The 18,124-nt window shown below is 38.5% G+C and overlaps 1 protein-coding gene across 4 annotated transcripts in view; it reads right to left on the bottom strand.

Annotated features, from left to right (window-relative positions):
• Nucleotides 1–390: 390 nt before the first annotated feature.
• IL15 (interleukin 15) overlaps nt 391–18,124 on the bottom strand; it is a 93,102-nt gene continuing 75,368 nt past the window's right edge. For 2 of the 4 annotated variants that reach the window (XM_027567412.1, XM_027567413.1), the window contains exons 2-7: nt 16,616–16,714; nt 15,400–15,497; nt 13,470–13,554; nt 6,339–6,383; nt 4,238–4,375; nt 391–795 (exon numbers count right to left, since the gene is read on the bottom strand). In XM_027567412.1, the coding sequence (XP_027423213.1) occupies nt 685–795; nt 4,238–4,375; nt 6,339–6,383; nt 13,470–13,554; nt 15,400–15,497; nt 16,616–16,627 (489 nt within the window). In that variant the 5' untranslated portion in view covers nt 16,628–16,714 and the 3' untranslated portion in view covers nt 391–684. Of the gene's footprint in view, nt 796–4,237; nt 4,376–6,338; nt 6,384–13,469; nt 13,555–15,399; nt 15,498–16,615; nt 16,715–18,124 lie in introns of those variants that run through there. The other 2 variants (XR_003515281.1, XR_003515282.1) reach the window with 2 other exon arrangements.

Below are 18,124 nucleotides of genomic sequence, written 5' to 3'. Positions count from 1 at the left end.
ATACTTTTTCCCCTTCTATTTACCATGAAGTGATGGGACTGGATGCCATGTTCTAGGGCTAAAGACTATGGGGTCACAAAATGCTGGACATGACTTTGTGACTAAACAACAACAATAGCAAGAAGAAGGGCTTTATATATCAATAATGAAATGATTGGTTTCTACCTAGTTCCTCCTTTCTTGTTGGTAGTCAATTCTCCTTCCAAGTGCCACAGCTGAAGAAGAAGTAAATGAAGGTTGGTAGTCAATTTCCAATTGGTTGGGGCATCCTCTATGTCTATAGCCATAGTATCAAGTGGTACAGATTGTTTAATAATTTGACTCTCACCCTTGAACCAAACACCCTCTGTTTTCTTATAAGATGTAAAATATCAGTGCAATTTCAAAGGATAAAATATGTACATAATTTTATTCAACATTTTACATTATGCTACAGATATGTACAATTTCAATAATAAATTAAAAATAAATGAACAAAATAAGTCCTTCCTTGGCAGACAACGTGGTCTCGGTGACATGTTTTGACTTTTATCTTTATGAATCCATCCCAACCAAGATCCTGAGCATCGTCTTGCCAGGAGAATTTCTTTTGGCAGCACATTTGAAATGCTGAGTGCTTTGTTGCCTCTAAGCCGCGGAAAGATGTTTGTTAATAATAGAAATGCGGAAAAGGATCAGCTGCAATCAAGAAGTGTTGATGAACATTTGCACAATATGTACAAAACTCTTCAAAAATTCTTTGATACTTTTTTCCTCCAGTTCCTCACATTCTTTGCATCCCAATTCTGTTTTATTCTGCAAATAAAAAGAAAGGATTAGATTGGAAAATCTAAAATATGCCTTTCCTGTGAATATCATATCCTTTGAACCACATGGTGAGGTGTCCAGACATAAATACTTGGCAGATTAATTACCATATTAGGAAGAATTAAGGCAAAAGAGAACTGGAGAGATTTGATAAGGACTGATTTTTTCCTAGAGTGAATTAAGGACAGTGAAAAATATAATTGAAAAAGAAAAAAGATCTACTGAACCACAAACGTCTTGCTTAGAGGCCTTCAGTAGTTTCTGGTCATCTACCGCAGCATGAAGTCCCTGGCCCCCTGCATGGCATGCCGCCTCTCCTTGAGCTGTTCCTTACCTATTTCTTTCACTTTTTCCACGGCTCAAAGATTCAGCCCTAGGAACACTGGCCTCATGCCTTTTGGTCCCATACATACATGAACCTATTAGGTGTTTCGCTGTCTGCTTTTCTCTCTTCCTTCCACACTTCTATTTTAGCTACAACCACTCACACTTAAGATCACTCAGGTGCTGTCTCCACTGGGAAGGCTTTTCTGAACTCGGGAACTCCCGAGGCTGGACTAAACATCCCATCTCTTCATTCTAAGAACTCCGTATTTAGGCTCGCTCTCATATCACATCATGTGTTAGGCTGATATTAAGGAGCTTTATGCTTCTCAGACCACTGTTTGCTCTAGGCTCTTCCAGGAAGTCAAGGCTATGTATTGTTGCTTCGCAAATGGTCTGGCACATGATATTCGCCCAATTATTATTGGCTAATTTGAACTATTTTGATGAATACCATAAATTATTGTACTGTAAACACAGTTTCTACAAGTGTAGCAATCTACAAAATGAACTTTCCAGGGATCATCTGAACTGTGAAAGCTGTTTCAGGAAAAATCAAAATGAGATTTTTCCATCCATTAGGCATTTAAAATTCAAATTCACCAACGTTTATCAAGCACATACCCTCTGCCAGGTGCTGTCATATTCCATATAATGCTGTCCTATTTGATTCTGAAAGTAATCATGTCAGATAGGAAGGCAGAGATAGTAAATGACTCATTTAGTTGATATAATCAGTGAAATTCTCCACGTCCAGGTCTTCTGACTGTGCATTCAGGCCACACTCTGTCATGATGAGGGGGACTATAAAAATGCACATTAAAGAGTTCCCCATTGACATTTGCTATGAATTATCTGTTGCATGGCCCAGCATTTCCACCAATAACAGAGAGATAACATATCACAAGAGTATTTTAAACATTAATATATTCATTTCAGAAATAGATGAGAATCCTAGTACATGTCAAGCATTGTTCTAGGAGTTGGGATACAGCACTAAAAACAAACAGCAAAAAAATGGAAACAAACACCTGCCCCTCTGAAGCTGAAATTCTACGGAAAAATCAGACAATATCCAGCAAGCAAAATATATAGTATTTAAGATGGTGGGACATATAGAGAAGTGGGTAAGGCATGTTGAGGTAGGGACGGGATTGCAGTTGTGAAGAAGTGACATTGCTATGAGATGGTGACATTGAAATAAAGACCTAAAGTAGCTTGATACTTTAGGGAAAATCAACGGTGTCCAGCCACACTAGCTCAGGGTCTCTGCTCTTTCAGTTGCCTCTGACTGAACATACTTCCCCATGGCATCCTTGAAGCTCATTCTCTCTCATGTTTTTGCCAATTGTCAGTTATGTAAGCAAATCTTCTCTAGAGCCTCAGTCCCCTTCAGTTCAGTTCAGTCGCTCAGTCATGTCTGACTCTTTGCGACCCCATGAATCGCAGCATGCCAGGCCTCCCTGTCCATCACCAACTCCCGGAGTTCACCCAAACCCACATCCATCGAGTCGGTGATGCCATCCAGCCATCTCATCCTCTGTCATCCCCTTCTCCTCCTGCCCCCAATCCCTCCCAGCATCAGAGTCTTTTCCAATGAGTCAACTCTTCGCATGAGGTGGCCAAAGTACTGGAGTTTCAGCTTTAGCATCATTCCTTCCAAAGGAATCCCAGGGCTGATCTCCTTCAGAATGGACTGGTTGGATCTCCTTGCAGTCCAAGGGACTCTCAAGAGTCTTCTCCAACACTACAGTTGAAAAGCATCAATTCTTCGGTGCTCAGCCTTCTTCACAGTCCAACTCTCACATCCATACATGACCACAGGAAAAGCCACAGCCTTGACTAGATGAAACTTTGTTGGCAAAGTAATGTCTTTGCTTTTGAATATGCTACCTAGGTTGATCATAACTTTCCCCTGACCCGCCTCTTTTGTGGCCACTACAGTTATTAATAAACACTTGACCTACTATTTATTTGCTTATTGATTACTACGTGTTTCCTCCTTCTGTAAGAGCAGGAAGAGTATGTTTGTTTTAACTTCTGCTATCTTGAGGGCCTACAATGGGTCCCAAAGCGTATTTGTTAAGTGAACAAATTATGATGATGGCTTTGTTTGTTTATGAAACTTCTTCAGTCCACTTTCCTTTGGCCACTAGTGTTTTGCCATACAATCCATGATCGTCTGTACTTCAGGGCCTTGCAGAGCTGATGCTCCAGCCTAGCATAGGGGTCCCTGGCATTTGCTCTCCAGGAGCCCTATACTGCTCTTGCTACCTAGGAGTATACCTTATACTCCAAGTATTCAGATTTTTATTATTATCTTTCTGCAACATTTATCCTTTGAGTAGATAAGAAGGTAGACTCTGGAGAGAAATTGCTCGGGGATTCCTGGCTCCTCGTTTTATTAACTGCATGAATTGGAGAAAGAGATGCAAGCTCCCAGAGCCCCAATTTCTTAAACCTCAAATAGAAACAATGATAACCATATCTCACAGATTGACTGCAGGAATTCAACGAGTTACCATCTGACCCTGGAAGAACAGTATCTGGCACAGAGTAATAACCCAAATATTACTCTATGGGTGCTCAACAATTGGGCATCAGACATGAAGAATCTTCCCTGTTGGCTCAGACATAAAGAATCTGCCTGCATGCAGGACATCCAGGTTTGATCCCTGGGTTGGGAAGATCCCCTGGAGAAGGAAATGGCAATCCACTCCAGTATTCTTGCCTGCAGAACTCCATGGACAGAGGAGCCTGGTGGGTTGTAGTCCACAGGGTTGCAAACAGTTGTACAGGACAGAGTGACTAACACACACACGTGGACACACACGTGGACACACACACACACACACAGCCCTGTGTGCACTGAGGCACACTGTGGAGCTGTAGGAAATGTGTGTTGAATGAATAAATCAATAAAACGCTTAGGATTGTATGCACAGGAGTGATGGTGCAGCTTCTGGCAGCCATTCTGCTGGAATTAACTCCTTTTCCCAAGTGCTCCCTCCAAGGGTCTCCTTGTCCATTCCCATCCAGCTAATGATTTCCCCCAGTCAATCCAAGAGCATCTGATGCAACTCTGGACAACTACTGGATAACTCACCTCAATAGAAGATAAATTGCTGTTTGCTAGCATGGTAAGATTTTCTATTATTTCATAAATGGTGGCATTTTTGGACTCGTGTAAAATAACTCGTAACTCCAGGAGAAAGCACTGCATCGCTGTTACTTTGCAATTGGGCTAAAACAGAATTACAAAGAATCATTTTTGAAAACAATTATTTTCCCATTATTTCAGTTTCACACAGATGCAATTCTGATTTTGTAAAAAGTCAATCCAACTATTTTATAAAAAAACACAATACTCCTAAGACGTTTTACATAGGAAACAGCTTCACTTATTTTTCTCTTTTGGCTTTGCAATCAAAACCAAAACAAACTGAGAACAAAAAACAGTCAGGAAAGATGGGGATGCTGTGCTGAAGAAAGAACATAAAACTAGAAAATGTAGAAATAATACACCACTTTTCCCCACTAAGCACATTTCCTCTGTCTAAAGGGGTGATAATATTGACCTGGAACTCTCAAAACATGAATATAGATGGTGCATATGGAAGAATTTTTTAGAATCAGACTGCATTGTTAACATTTTAAATATTGGTAGCTGCTAATCATCCTATTCTTGCAAGTTCCAGTGGCACACATGATTCCAAGAAATTTCTTAGAAAAATCAAAGCAGGAGTATGGCCTATGTACAGGCTGGCCAAATCAGAAAGGTACTTTTCAGGTCCCATAAAAATACATTTCCCAAGATGATTACTTTAACAAAAACCTAAACTTCAAACCGAAGTATTTAACCAGCGTGTGGGGGATTTGATAGAGACTGTCTGATTTCTTGTTCTCAATGCCATGCGTAGTGCCTGGAGCTCTGCAGGCACTTGGCAAGTGCTTACTGAATGAATGAAGGAGGGAAGGAAGGAAGGAAGGAAGGAAAGGACACAGCCACCTAGCTGGCCCTGGAAATACTCCTTATCCTCCCACAGCCGCTGCTCTGGATTGAAAGGGTAAATACTGTCAGCATGTCAATAAAATAAATAACAACTAAAATATAAATAATAAAACTGAGGTTCAGAAGTATTTAGTGTCTTCCAAGGCAACAAAGCTAGAAAGTGGCTGAGTCAGGGTTTAAATCTAAATTTCGGTCTCAGCTTCTTGCGAGCTACAACCCCAGGAGCAGCAAGGTTATCTTCTTACAAAAACAGCAATCTCAGGATTCTGAGTGTTGGCGGTTAATTGACTGCTTTCTACTTTGAAGAAAATGCAAAGAAAAATGGAAAACATGTTGAAGCCAAAAAAGGAGACTATTCTAGTGCAGCAGTACTATATCCAAGTGATTGATAGATACCTGTTTCCCCTCCCCACCTAATTTCTGGCTGTGGCTTCTTTCTAATGCTTAAGAAGTCTCGGTAGGGTAAACCTTCTATTTCGGAGAAGTTCTAATTAAGGAATAATAGAAGACTCACTGTTGTGAATACACACAACACAGAGTTTGTTTTCCATGAAGAGAAGATGTCAGGGATTTGTGTCTTGGTTTTAGTAACCAATTAAGAGAGAATGGACCAGCAACTCAACAGAAATTCTATATGCCTTAAGCAATGTCAGCATATTAATGAAGCGATTTAAGATCATTTTTGAATTCTGATAGATTTTATGGGTTGTGTTAGTTTCTTTTCTCACATAAAGAATAACCAATCAGAATCCTTTTCTGACAACTGTAGTGATTCAGGCAAAATGTAGAACAGGAATATACTTAAACAATTTGTAAAAAATATGATTAAAAGTGATAGCACTGGATAAAATTGATATGTTGGATATTGTTAAATTGACTAACTTGATTCTTGAATCAATTGCATTGTGTTTTACTTGCATCATAGAAATATGTACTATGTTTTGTTTGACATTGATAGAAAAAGGCTTTTTTATGTCTTGATTTGACAAGGATGCTACAATGTAAATAGTATCTATGTAGCTCTTTCTCCCTACCGTGCTATAATTTCAACAATTGCATATAAAATTCACTGATCATATGAACATCCGAACATTAGATTTTAAAACTATACATGTTTCAGTAAATTTATAAAAATATATTTCCAAGCCTTTGAACATTGGAAAAGACAGCAATGTTGAAAACAAAATATACTCACATGAGCATCACTTTCAGTATATAAAGTGGCATCCATATGTATAGACTGAAAAGAAACAGAAGCAATATGAGAAACTATTCCCTGCTTTAGATATAATGGGAACAACCTACTGAAAACATTAAATTAAACTTTCTAAATTAAAGTCTTTATTTTGAGATAATTTTATTCATGTGAAGTTATAAGAAAAATACAGCAAGATCCTGTGTGCCCCTTCACTACTTCCCCCAGTGACAATGTCGTGCATCAGCAGTTCACTGCAGTCGCTCAGTCACGTCCGACTCTTTGCGACCCCATGGACTGCAGCACGCCAGGCCTCCCTGTCCATCACCAACTCCCAGAGCTTACTCAAACTCATGTCCATCAAGTCAGTGATGCCATCTAACCATCTCATCCTCTGTCGTCCCCTTCTCCTCCCACCTTCAATCTTTCCCAGCATCAGGTCTTTTTAAATGAGTCAGTTCTTCACATCAGGTGGCCAAAGTATTGGAGTTCCAGCTTCAACATCAGTCCTTACAATGAAAATTCAGGTCTAATTTCCTTTAGGATGGACTGGTTGGATCTCCTTGCAGTCCAAGGGACTCTCAAGAGACTTGTCCAACACCACAGTTCAAAAGCATCAATTCTTTAGTGCTCAGTTTTCTTTATAGTCCAATTCTCACATCCATACGTGACTATTGGAAAAACCATACTTTGACTAGATGGATTTTGTTGGCAAAGTAATGTCTCTGCTTTTTAATATGCTGTCTAGGTTGGTCATAGTTTTTATTCCAAGGAGCAACCGTCTTTTGATTCCATGACTGCAGTCACCATCTGCAGTGATTTTGGAGCCCCCCAAAATAGTGTCTGTCACTGTTTCCCTAATTTTCCCACCTATTTGCCATGAAGTGATGGGACCAGATGCCATGATCTTAGTTTTCTGAACTTCGATTTTTAAGCCAACTTTTTCACTCTCCTCTTTTACTTTCATCAAGAGGCTCTTCAGTTCTTCGCTTTCTGCCATAAGGGTGGTGTCATCTGCATATCTGAGGTTATTGATATTTCTCCCGGCAATCTTGACTCCAGCCTGTGCTTCATCCAGCCCAGAATTTCACATGATGTACTCTAGATATAAATTAAATAAGCAGGGTGACAATATACAGCCTTGACATACTCCTTTCCCAATTTGGAACCAGTCTGTTGTTTCTTGCCCAGTTCTAACTGGTGCTTTAAGCCTGCATACAGATTTCTCAGGAGGCAGGTCAGGTGGTCTGGTATTCCCATCTCTTTCAGAATTTCCCATAGTTTGTTGTGATCCACACAGTCAAAGGCTTTGGCGTAGTCAATAAAGCAGAAGTAGATGTTTTTCTGGAACTCTAGTGCTTCTTCAATCATCCAATAGATGTTGGCAATTTGATCGCTAGTTCCTCTGCCTTTTCTAAATCCAGCTTGAACTTCTGGAAGTTCACAGTACACATACTGCTGAAGCCTGGCTTGGAGAATTTTGAGCATTGCTTTGCTAGCATGTGAGATGAGTACAATTGTGAAGTAGTTTGAGCATTCTTTGGCATTGCCTTTCTTTGGGATTAGAATGAAAACTGACCTTTTTCAGTCCTGTGACCACTGCTGAGTTTTCCAAATTTGCTGGCATATTGAGTGTAGCATTTTCACAGCATCATCTTTTAGGATTTGGAATAGCTCAACTGGAATTCCATCACCTCCACTAGCTTTGTTTCTAGTGATGCTTCCTAAGGCCCACTTGATTTCACATTCCCGGATGTCTGGCTCTAGGTGAGTGATCACACCATTGTGATTATCTGGGTCATGAAGATCTTTTTTGTATAGTTCTTCTGTATATTCTTGCCCCCTCTTCTTAATATCTTCTGCTTCTGCTAGGTCCAGATCATTTCTGTCCTTTATTGTGCTCATCTCTGCATAAAATGTTCCCTTGGTATCCTAATTTTCTTGAAGAGATCTCTAGTCTTTCCCATTCTATTGTTTTCCTCTATTTCTTTTCAATGACCACTGAGGAAGGCTTTCTTATCTCTCCTTGTTATTCTTTGGAACTCTGCATTCAGATGCTTCTATCTTTCCTTTTCTCCTTTGCCTTTACCTTCTCTTCCTTTCTCAGCTATTTGTAAGACCTCTTCAGACAACCATTTTGCTTTTTGCATTTCTTTTTCTTGGGGATGGTCTTGATCCCTGTCTCCTGTACAATGTCATGAACCTCATTCCATAGTTCATCAGGCACTCTATCTATCAGATCTAGGCCCTTAAATCTATTTCTCACTTCCACTGTAAAATTGTAAGGGATTTGATTTAGGTCATACCTGAATGGTCTAGTGGTTTCCCCTACTTTCTTCAATTTGAGTCTGAATTTGGCAATAAGGAGTTCATGATCTTAGCCACAGTCACCTCCTGGTCTTGCTTTTGCTGACTGTATAGAGCTTCTCCATCTTTGGCTGTAAAGAATATAATCAATCTGATTTTGATATTGACCATATGTAGATGTCCATGTGTAGTCTTGTGTTCTTGGAAGAGGGTGTTTGCTATGACCAGTGCATTCTCTTGGCAAAACTCTGTTAGCCTCTGACCTGCTTCATTTTGTATTCTAAGGCCAAATTGCCTGTTACCCCAGGAATCTGTTGACTTCCTACTTTTGCATTTCAGTCCCCTATAAAGAAAAGGACATCTTTTTTGAGTGTTAGCTCTAGAAGGTCTTGTAGGTCTTCATAGAACTGTTCAACTTCAGCTTCTTCAGCATTACTGGTGGGGGTATAGACTTGGATTACTATGATACTGAATGGTTTGCCTTGGAAATGAACAGAGATCATTCTGTTTTTGAGATTGCATCCAAGCACTGCATTTCAGACTCTTTTGTTGACTATGATGGCTACTCCATTTCTTCTAAGGGATTCTTGCCCATAGTAGTAGGTATAATGGTCATCTGAGTTAAATTCACCCATTCCCATCCATTTTAGTCCATTGGTTCCTAAAATATAGATGTTCTCTCTTGCCATCTCCTTGTTTGACCACTTCCAATTTGCCTTGATTCATGGACCTAACATTTCAGGTTCCTGTGCAATACTGTTCTTTACTAAAGCATCAGACTTTACTTCCATCACCAGTCACATTCACAACTGGGTGCTGTTTTCTCTTTGGATCCATCTCTTCATTCTTTCTGGAGTTATTTCTCCACTGATTTCCAGTAGCTAATTGGGCACCTACTGACCTGGGGAATTCATCTTTCAGTGTACTATCTTTTTGCCTTTTTGTACCATTCATGGGGTTCTCAAAGCAAGAATAGTGAAGTGGTTTGCCATTTCCTTTTCCTGTAGACCACATTTTGCCCTGCATAACATGGCACAATATCGTAATGAGGAGATTGGCATGGATACAGTCTACCCACTTTGTTCAGATTTCACCAGTTTTTGTGTGTATGTGTATAGTTCTTTACAATTTTATCAGATGTGTAAATTCATGTAACCACTACCATATTTAAGATACAGAACAATCCATTACCATAGGAAAGATTCCGTTACTCTTTTATAGCTAAAATCACCTTTCTCCCAAAACATTCATATTCCGCCCACCATCCTTCTATATACCGTCAACCATTTCTCTGCTCTTCATTCCTATGATATCATTTCAAGAATATTATATAAATGGAATCATACAGTAGGTAACCTTTTGAAACTGGCTTATTGAAAAAGTTAATAGACTTTATTTTTTAAGCAGTTGTAGGTTTGCAGGACATGACCAGAAAAGTTCCCATATGGCCCCAGGCCCCTTCCCAAGTTCCCCCTATTATTAATACCTTATATTAGGATGGTACATCTATTACACCTGGTGATTCAATATTGATACATTTTCAGCTAAAGTCCAGAGATTACATAGGGTTCACTGTTGGTATTGTACACCTATAGTTATTGAAAATGTGTAATGACATGCATTGATCATTATTGTTACATACAAACTAGTTCCACTGCCCTAAAAATCACCTGTTCTCCAGTCTCTCATCTGTCCCTTTTTCCTAACCACTGGTAATCATTGATGATTTTATCGTATCCAACCTTTTCCAGAATGTCACATAGGTGGAATCATACACAGTATATGGCCTATTTTGATTGGCTTCTTACACTTAGCAAATGGGTTTTAGGGATCCTCTTTACCTTTTCATGGCTAAGTGGCTCATTTCTTTTTATCTACTGAGTAACGTTGCATGTATGGATGAACTACAGTTTGTTTACCCCATTCACTATTTTTACACAGTTGTGTGTGGATCTCCACTGAAACCAGCTGATCTGGAGATTCTATTTGGGGAGCTTGTATATGGTGAATTCAAAGTATTTAGTAGTTATAGGAGAGTTCACATTATCTATTTCATCTTGGCTACATTTCGATAGGTTGTGGTTTGTGAGAAAATTGTCCATTTCCTCTAAATTATCAAATTTATGAGAATCAAGTTGCTCATGGTTTTTCTTTGGTATCCTTTTAATGTTTGTAGGTTCTGTAGTAAGACCCCAGTTTCAGTCCTGATACTAATGGTATCTATAATCTCTTATCTTTGTCAGGATTTCTAAAGGTTTATCAATTTTATTGATTTTTTCCACAAGTAATGAGCTTTATATTTAGTTGATTTTTCTCTATTGCTTTCCTAACTTGAATTTCATTACTTTTTGTTTTTGTCTTTATTACTTCCTTCCTTCTGCATGGATTAGATTGATTTTGCTCTTCTTTCCCCAGTTTCTTGAGGCACTAATTTAGATTGGTGATCTGAGATCTTTCCTCTTTTCTAACGTAATCATTTAATTTTATCAGTTTTCCATTCAGTAATGCTTTAGCTAAATCCCACAGATCTTCCTATGGTGCATTTTTGTCTTCATTCAGTTCTATACTTTATATCCTTTGAGACTTGCTCTTTGACCCATGCAATATTTCTAAGTGTATAATTTAATTTCCAAGAGATTTTCCTGTTGTATTTATGTAATCAACTTCTACTTGAGTTCACTGTGGTTGGACAACATATACTGCATGATTTCAGTCCTGATAAATGTGTTCAGGTTTATTTTATGGCTCAGGATACGTCCAGTCTTGGTGAGTGGTGCCTGAGAAGAATGTTTATTAGCTGCTGTTCTGTGAAGTGTTCTATCCATGACATTGGATACTCTTGGTAGACTGTGCTATCCAGTTCTTCTATATCCTTTCTGATTTTCTGTCTAGTAGTTCTGTTTGTCACTGAGGAAGTGCTAAAATCAACTATATTTACGGACTCGTCTGCTTCTCCTTTTGGATCTGTTATTTGTTTTTGCTTCTTCCATTTTGAGGCTCTGCTGTTTGGTGGGTACACATTTAAGATCATTATGTTTTTCTGGTGATTAATCTTTTTTACCAAGGTATACTGTCTCTCCTGACTCTAGTAATTTTATCTGCTGTTGTTTGCATTCTCTGATATGAATATAGCCATTTCTGATTTTTAAAATTATTGTGTGTATGACTGTGTGTGTGTGCCTCAGTTTCCTAGAGCTGCTGTAGCAAGGTACCACAAAGTGAGGGCCTTCAACTAACAATTCATACTCCTACAGTTCAAAGCCAGGGATTCCACTGAGCCTGTTCCCTGTGCAGGTACTAGAGAACTGTCACTCCTGGCTCCCCAGCCCTTGCCACATCGTGCCAGTCATTCCAATCTTCTTTGGCTTGTGGCTGCCTGTTCTCACAGGGCCTTCTTCCCTGTGTCTATGTATCCTGTTCTCTTCTTATAAGGACAATAGTCAAGGATTTAGGGCCCACCCCGCCTCACTGTAATCTCACCCTAACTGAGTATACTTGCAAAGACTTGTGAGGTCTAGGTGAATGTGAATTTAGGGGTGGACACTATTCAGTCTACTACAGCATGACATATTCTTTTCCCTTTCTTAATTTCAACCTACCCATTTCCTTGTAGACAGCACAAAATAAGTTTGTATTTTGTCAACGATTTGGCTGATCTATGTCTTTTTGTTAGTATTCTTTTTCTCCTTTCCGTCTAGGATGATAATGCCAGGAAGACTGGCTCTTTTATTGTCCCCAAAATCCCTGAGGCTTTATTTACTTTTTTCTAATCTGTTTTCTCTCTATTCCACCCTCGAGTTGACTGTCTTTCCTCTGTCATATTCATTCTGCTAATGAGCCTCTTCAGTCTGTTTTATATCTCAGCTATTGTATTTTTTAGTTCTGTAATTTCCATTTGCTGTGTTTTTACATATTGTATTTCTTCGCTAAGACTTTCTGAGTTGTTTTCTGTTTTATTTTCAGTTGTTCCAAGGATATCCACAGTTGCTTGCTGGTATATCTTCCCGATGGCTGCTTTGAAATTCTTGTCAAATAATTCCAACACCTAATCCATCTCAGTTTCAGAGTCTGTTTCAGACGCTCTTCTCATTCAAGTTGTGATTTTCCTGCTTTTTGGTTTGAAAACTGAGTTTTCCATATATCCTGGTATTTAGGATATTATGTAAGGAGACCCTGGTCCTACGTAAGTCTTAGAGTTTAGCGTGCAGCCACTCTGTGTAGGCTCAGCACAGAGGTGCTGCCCTAAGTTTGTATGCTGTGATTCCAATGATGGTTTAGTTTTCAGAAGCTTTGTGGGGCAAATTTGGAAGGTTTGGTACACCTGCTGCCCCTGAGACGCTCACTGGTCCTCTTGTGTTGCCTGCACAACAATACAGCCCCTATTTCTCTCCTCTACAAGTTCTGCCAGAACAACTGTTGTCTCAGAGGGGGTTTTCTAGCCCATGGCACAGAGAGTCCTTCCCTGGGTCAGCCTATTTCCCCTACAAGGGTCACCAAGCCACCTGGCTTTTCTGCTAACAAGCCTCTCCAGTCTGTTTTCTATCTGGAGGATATATCAGGTACATATCTGACAGGAAAAGGGAGTCTCTCTGGCCTGTGGTCACAAAGAACTCTTCATGCTAGGCCACTCATAAATTGAGGTTTAAAGGTAATTCTATCTGAAAATTCTAAATAAAAGATTTCATTGGAGGTTCTATGAGGCATACAATTCTACTGAAACATTATTGTTTTATGTGATATTTCATTAGGACTGACAGCAAAACACGGGTGTAACAGACTCCATAGCAATTATACAAAATAGTTTATGGAAAAATGAGTACTTACTTGAATAAGATGCTCAATTGTTTTCAAATCATTTATTACATACTGCCAGTTTGCTTCTGTTTTGGGAAGACTTGCACTGATACAGCTGAAAGCAAAACCAAAGAGCAAAGCATTTTGAATGAACATAATACTGTCTTGATGAATACTACTGGCAAAAGAGCAATCAAGACCTTTTTATTCCAACAAGTGAAAAAATGACTGCTATCTTTGCCTTTGTGCCTCGTAGATGAATATAAACACTGAACATATAGTACAATTTTGGTGCTTTACGCTAGCTTGATGACCAACCTGGATTACAGAAAAATCTAATTCAGAGGGATAACTTATATATACTACTACTACTACTAAGTCACTTCAGTCGTGTCCGACTCTGTGCGACCCCATAGACGGCAGCCCACCAGGCTCCCCTGTCCCTGGGATTCTCCAGGCAAGAACACTGGAGTGGGTTGCCATTTCCTTCTCCAATGCATGAAAGTGAAAAGTGAAAGTGAAGCCGCTCAGTCGTGTCCGACTCTTCGAGACCCCATGGACTGCAGCCTACCAGACTCCTCCGTCCATGGGATTTTCCAGGCAAGAGTGCTGGAGTGGGTTGCCATCGCCTTCTCCAAATTTATAGATAAGCTGGTGCAATTTATCACATTGAAAGAAAAACATCGCTTGATATGTGGCAGTGCCCAGAATATGTTTTTGAATAAATTTTACTTTCCTTTAAGTAGAAGTCCCACCAGATTTTTAAGTCTAAGAGGGTAAAATCATTAAATAAGCAATCACTTTTTTCATGTAAGGATTTTGACAGTAAATATATGCCCCTTACATGCACCTTATAGCAGCTTTCTCCATAAACATTATGGACTCGGGCCTAGTCACAAAACTAGATCATACAACTTACTTAGTTTTGTAAAATGGAAATTTAATATCAGGACAAAAGATACACACACTGACCAAGTAACTGAAGAATAATTCTTAGAGCTTCTGGAAAAATAGTTGCTCCCTGACGGATCCAGGACAGAAGCATGCAAGCCAAAACTATTCTGTTTTTGAGAGGAGGAGTTACCTGCACAAACCTATGGTTCCCCATAACATGAAGGCATTGGCAGAATAAAACTGAACTGCAAGTCAGATCGCAAAACTACAAGTTGGGTGAGTGCAGTTGCTTCTAACAGAGAAGGAAAAAATTAATAGGCATGGCAAAATATAAATGTTTATTAGGAGGAAAATCAAAAGGCCTAAATGAAGAAACAAGTGTTTCAAACTGAACTAAGATAGGGCTCAAAGGATAGGAAGAGTCAATGCCAGGGGTAGATAAAACAGAGAAGGTGATGGCACCCCACTCCAGTACTCTTGCCTGGAAAATCCCATGGATGGAGGAGCCTGGTAGGCTTCAGTCCATGGGGTCGCTGAGAGTCAGACAGGCCTGAGCAACTTCACTTTCACTTTTCACTTTCATGCATTGGAGAAGGAAATGGCAACCCACTCTAGTGTTCTTGCCTGGAGAATCCCAGGGACAGGGGAGCCTGGTGGGCTGCCATGTATGGGGTCGCACAGAGTTGGACACGACTGAAGTGACTTAGCAGCAGCAGCAGATAAAACAAAAAAGTAACATGGGTAAGCCCTCAATATCTATTTTCTTACTGGTGTCAAAATCACACAGGATGTTAATAAAGAGTTTCCTTCCAAGTTTAGTCAGATACCAAGAAGTCCAATTTATTTGCAGGATGTAATACTCATTTGGAATTTTATAAGAATATAGAAATTCTCTGTAGGATGTTTACCAAACCTCCTCTGAATCTCCATAATCTGCTATCACACCCCACATACTGAGAACCTAAAGATTTAAGCAATGAACATGAACCAATTTAATAGAGAAGATATTGAAGAACAATGATCCTGGTTATTAACATGATGATTCTATGCTGAAAAATAAAATTACCCCAAAATGAAGACATGAATGCCAGCCTCTGTTAAAAAATGACTGTTCAGAAGTAAACACAAGTAGCACTGGATGGAAGTACTTCTCAAATATGGTTTCTGAAAAATAAAATCATAGACAAAGTGGTTAAACTTCTCAGTGAAAAAATGAGATTCAAAATGATACCTTATCATATTTTTAGGTTCCAAAATATAAATATATCAAACTTTCAGAATTCCTTATTGGAATTAATGAAATTAGAATGTATCTTTTTTGCTTTCTCCCCTACTTTCAACTTTGTCTCCTACATGCAAAGTTCTTTTAATACATATTTCTCCAGATGCATTTCAATAATAATGATGCATAGAAAATATGGTTATTTACTAATTTACCTATATGGTAATATAATTTGTTTCTATAATCCTTAACTTCCTTCTCATCCTTATTTCCTTTTTTCTTCTTTTTTTCTTTCTTCCTTTTTAATTGTCCAACATACTTCATGTTAGTTATATGAATTACTAATATAGGTACGCTAGTTATATCATAATTTCACATAACAATATGAAAATTAATTACATATTAATATCATTTGGAGACAAACTGAATAGAAATGGAACCAACCAAAGATACTCTATGCTATCTTAAGACTTGATATATAATACATTTTCTGGGTGATTTAGGAAGATTACTTATCTCAGAACTTCCTGGAGTTTTGATATTTCTGCCCGCCTCTTTCATGTGATCAAAATCTTTATAGTTTCAGAGAGCAATGCTTTTTCTATTTTTTGGCCATGGGATCTCAGCCCCCTAACCAAGGATCAAACCCACAGCCCCCTGCATTGAAAGGCAGAGTCTTAACCACTGAACCACCAGGGAAGTCCCCAAAGAGCACTGTTGACTTAACTTCTAAGAATCTGTGCTCCATGTTATTCACACTGAAAGAATGAATAACAGCTAGACCTTGTTTTCAAAGACTACACAGCTTATTGATTAGACATTTAAGGAACAAAATAGAGTGAGATAAGTGAAAAACAACATGAAGAGCACATCACGGTGTTAATAGACTTTAAAAACCTAGTTTATTTATTTTCAAAATAAGAATAACCCATATGTCAACAGACATCTGTGACATCCCAAAATCTCCAGAGAAGAACCATATAAATTATTATGAAGTATCTGAGACACAAATGACCTTTTAAGAAAAGTCCATATACTATCTTCATCTAGTTTTTCTTACCAAAATTCTCATTACTCAATGCCAGAGTAAATCTTTCAGTATCGAAGAAGAGCTGGCTATGGCAATGGGTTTCCAGCAGCCATCCATCCAGAATACTTCCTACAATACAACCCAGAGTAAAGAGGATCCATTAAAAACACAAGTGGAGACACCGGGGCAGGAGTAACATGGGGTGGGAGAAGAAAAAAAAATAAAAAAATAAAAAAATAAAAACACAAGTGGACTAGTAGGGGGAAAGAAAGGGGAGAGAATTAACAGTTATTGAGCACCAACTTTTTCAGTCACTCTGTTACTTAGAAATGTGTATCTCATTTAATCATCAGAACAATCCTATGACGGAGGATTAGCAACTTTTGGGTGAGCCGCCCAGGCCCCACAGGAAGTACAAGACAGCGATGATTTGAGACCAGGTTTGTCTGATTACAAAGCCCAAGTCCTTTCCACTATATTAGGTTCTTGAATTGACTGAATTCCAAAGACATATTAATGAAAAGCTGACAGCCAAATACCTTAATGCATATAAACTACTGACTATTAATATAATTTACAACAGAAGTAGCTACTTCTATAGACATTGAATAGATGTCTTCAGTCTTTATATCACTGTTAACTGAAACATCATTTGAGAATTTCATAAGTAACAAAACCCTGTTTTCTTTAATTCAAAGTGATTAAGTATATGAAGATTACACATTCCCATATCCAATTCCACTTTATTAAAAAAAATTAAAACCAAAATATATAAAATTTAAACAACTATTTTGGCCATCATTCTAAAATAGTGTGTATTTGTTGACTTCCCCTTCAAAAACCAAAATCTGCCATGTCTCTCAACGTAAGTATTCACTGCAATTAAGTTTTGTAGACTGAAATAATTATTTTATTTTCATATGTTTTTGAAATGTAAAAATGATTACCTTATAATATATGATGTATAACTCTTTAAAAGAAAAACCAGAATTTAACTAAGTATTAAAAAAGAGAGTGTAAGTATATTTCCAATAAAAATGCCATCTATTCCACAACAAAATATTAAGTCTAATCTTCCTATTACACGTAATCTAAGCCACCCATTAATCAGTTTAATTAAAGCAACCTGTTACTCTCATCTTAATCATTCTCTTTGTCTATGTTATCTCACTGCTCCAAATTATTTGCAAAACTTTAAAATTATCTTCACCATTTCATTCAAACTCTTTTAAATTCCCTACTTCCTTTTTAGTTGTAGGATCCCCCCACTCCACATTGTTCAAGAAACAGGATTTCCTGAGCTGGGACCAAGCAGTACAAAGGGTGATACAATTGTTAATGAGGCCTCATGAAGCTGCTTGAGTAAGCACTGAGTATTTCAATCCTGGGCTTTTGCATCAGTGAGTCTCCACACATGCAGGATGTTAAAATCTTACCAGTCAGACTTTCACTGTCCTGCCCACCTACCAGCAGCTGGTGTAAGTCAAGGACAACTAACAGCTTTAGTCAGAATGCTCCATGCCAAGTATGGTAGAATAA

The sequence above is a fragment of the Bos indicus x Bos taurus genome, chromosome 17, assembly GCF_003369695.1.
Source record: "Bos indicus x Bos taurus breed Angus x Brahman F1 hybrid chromosome 17, Bos_hybrid_MaternalHap_v2.0, whole genome shotgun sequence".
Taxonomy (NCBI): Eukaryota; Metazoa; Chordata; class Mammalia; order Artiodactyla; family Bovidae; genus Bos; species Bos indicus x Bos taurus.
Note: the sequence above shows the minus strand (reverse complement) of the source record. Positions and strands in the feature narration are given on the sequence as shown.